A 3,284-nucleotide genomic window follows, 5' to 3' on the forward strand; every position below is an offset into this window, starting at 1 on the left:
TATTCGATCAAGCCTAAATTTTAGTGCCTAATATTTCTATGTAAATTTACATAAATACATATATGTAAATACATATTTCTGTTACATAAACTGTGCGTGCGCGTCCACACACACATACACACAGAGATTATTGTCGGATTTGCAATCATAACTAAACTAAAATGATATCACGAATTAATTTGACATAATGCTTACTAAAATCTTGTAAAAAAAATTTCCTGATAATTCACGGACTTTCAAAACATTTTTGTTTAAATTCCAGGTAAGATTATAAAATTTCGTGTATATAATATTGAAATAGATTGGAGTACAAGCAACGCAAATAATCTATCATTCAGCATTTTGTATTACCAAGAAAAAGTTATCAAAGAAATAAAGTTTTCAGAGAGAGAGGAAGACACAAAATTTAAATTGCATATTAAAATTTAAAAAATTTCCTTGAGTATCGATAAAATATCATAAAAGTTTTTTATTTCCAAAGATTAAAAAGAAATTTTCTGAGAATTCCATATTGTTCAAGATAATAAATACCATGATGAACTTTATAATATTGTTAAGCATTCTAAAACATTTAAGATAATTTATTGCAAAAAATACCTATAACTTCTCAGTCAGAAGTAATAAATTAAAATATTACGTAACAGAACCATATACAATTACATAAAATCAATATTTTATTAAATTAATTATAGTGATTAATCAATTATTGAAATAAATATGAAAATGTTTAAGATTGAGGAAGCAAGTTTTGTATCTTGATATGTTATTATTTAACAAGCAAATATCCGTGGAAATAATTTGGAAATAACATGATACTTACAAATTGTCGCCGAACGTTGCTATTTTCTAACTGCTTGTTAAAAGCTTGTATTTGTTCCACTGTTGTGAGGGGAAAATTCGGTAAAAGAGAGGAATCAATTTCTTGTACTTCATTTTGTACTTCTCTTCTATTTTGTAAAAAGTGAATGATCCAGTTCATTTTACGTTCAAGTGTCGCAAATTTTGTATAATATTCTTGTCGGCATTTTCCTAAACAAAAACAACAAACATTGAAGTAAACGATTAAAATTACTGAATTAAACTATTATATTTTTTATAATTATCGCTTTTGTATTTGTCACAAAAATAAAACAAAATTTACCACAACAAGATGTGTGCTCTAAACGTATAGACTGATTTTCCAAATCTTCATTATTTACACTCTCATCTCGATTATCATCTCTTTTATCATCGTATGACTTTGAACCACTCGTATCGTGCATTTCACGCGTGGTATTATTTGGGATAGGATGAACTATCACATCTGACAATACTACTGGTCGACCAATTGATTTTCCTGTACATTTTTTACCGGGTACATAAGGATAGAATTAGTTATAAATTAATTTCAAAAACTATTTATACCTACATATTATCCAATAAGTTTAAAAAAAAAGCAATTAGTATAATACACGTAGCTCTATTACTGTACTGCATACTTTGTAAATCATAAGAACCTTTGTTTATTGAGTTTGAATCATTGTTGTCTATTACTACATTAAGCCATTCATCAAAGACTGTTTCCAAATTAGACTCCTCATCATTTAATTCAATGGATTCGCATGCTGTAACACATACACATCTCGTATATAAATATAATCTTAATTTAAATGAAATAAAAGTGTAATACCATTCATAAATTGGAGAATATTTGCAAGTTCTTGTCTTTCATGAAAATTAAATCTTAAACAGTTTTAAAGTACAATGTAAAAAAGTCTCTATGATTTTTCATCACTAACTTTGATATTAACTTTTGACATAACAAATTGTAAACGTTTCTTGAATTATAAACAGCAGCTTGTATGTTGCATTATGTACATTCATAAATGACAAACCTGGTTTAGTGATCGATGATTCATTAACCTGGCTTAATGAATCCAATACATGTTCGCTTTCTGTTGGAATGTAATTCGAAGGCGCCGTAATCTTCTCTCTTTTTGATTCATCTATGATTTTTCACACTTGTTATATTTGTGATAGTAAAACTTGAATATGTACAATTTATTTTTAAAATATGTTCTATAAGTACCACTACTCGATGAGTCACCGTATAATTTCGGTTTTTTTATAAGTCTCTTTTTCGAAGAATTCTCTGAATTTCCATTCGGTATAACAATATTGTCGTCTGATGTTGACATTTCACTTATTGCTTTTTCAATCGATCGTGCATGTGGATACGATTCTGTAACATGTTTTTCAATAAATACGAAATTTAGTTTATATTTTAATGTAAGAAATAAATATGAAAAACAAACCATAAGGACCAAATTTCTTATGAAATGCAAATGTGTTCCAGTCATCGCAAGGCAATATCTGTTTGACACAGGCTACAGTAAGCTGTTTACATTTTTTTGGCATTTGAAATGTATCTTGCTCTAGATTTATCCATACTACTGGTACAGTTATACAGTACGCATCATACAACAATACGTAAAACATTCTGAAAAATTATAGATAATACATATACAATAGATAATACATAAACAATATGACTAAAATATATTCCCCTTAAAACCGTTGCACTTCAATATGAAATATTCTTGGATTACATATTTATGAAGTAAATAAATAGTTATTTTAAAGACACTTTTTTAGAGACAACCTGTATATACTAAAATTAATTCTAACATTTACAATTTTTAACAATACAAATAAATAAATATATATAAATAAATAAGGCAAAAAATTTATTGTTTTTTTATTAATTACATCACACGTACAAAATTTACATCTCTATTGTAATGAACAAGCATGTCATATAAAGTTCCAAAATTGCTTATAAAGTAATAAATAAATATTATTACTACCAGAAGTGACCTTTCTGCAGCAATACATAATACGAGTAGAATTTCCTTATTTTAATGATGAATGTAACAACGGCATGCAGCATCAGACATTTGAGTCTTCAAACGGAAGTTGAACAGCTTTATTGTCAATTTCCGTAATTAACCACATTTGTAAGTCTGATACATTTTTTACTCTATATATGTCCATATGTTGTGATTCGCAGGGGTAAAATGGCAAAGAACTTTTTGTTAAAAATTTTTTGCCAACAATGACTGCTTTTCCTTCGTTACAGCAAATATGCTCAATAACAACAATTGTTTTATCTTTGAGATAACAACAATTGTTGGGTTTCTTATCTGTCAACGTAAAATCGCTGAATTCAATCATTCGATAAGCATTCGTACAATTCGTTGGAAGATCTTTTGCATATTTATGTTTCAAAATAGGTGCATTATATG

General features: G+C 27.5%; 1 protein-coding gene across 1 annotated transcript; it reads right to left on the minus strand.

The window, feature by feature from the left end:
* Positions 1-553: 553 nt before the first annotated feature.
* Positions 554-2,485, minus strand: LOC108768642 (uncharacterized). Its single transcript, XM_018519148.1, has 7 exons — positions 2,295-2,485; positions 2,069-2,221; positions 1,875-1,985; positions 1,497-1,604; positions 1,142-1,336; positions 821-1,029; positions 554-562 (listed from the first exon to the last, which is right to left on the minus strand). The coding sequence occupies exons 1-7, from the start codon at positions 2,476-2,478 to the stop codon at positions 554-556; spliced, it is 969 nt and encodes a 322-aa protein (XP_018374650.1). The 5' UTR covers positions 2,479-2,485.
* Positions 2,486-3,284: the final 799 nt, after the last annotated feature.

Source organism: Trachymyrmex cornetzi, unplaced genomic scaffold, assembly GCF_001594075.2.
Source record: "Trachymyrmex cornetzi isolate Tcor2-1 unplaced genomic scaffold, Tcor1.1 scaffold816, whole genome shotgun sequence".
Taxonomy (NCBI): Eukaryota; Metazoa; Arthropoda; class Insecta; order Hymenoptera; family Formicidae; genus Trachymyrmex; species Trachymyrmex cornetzi.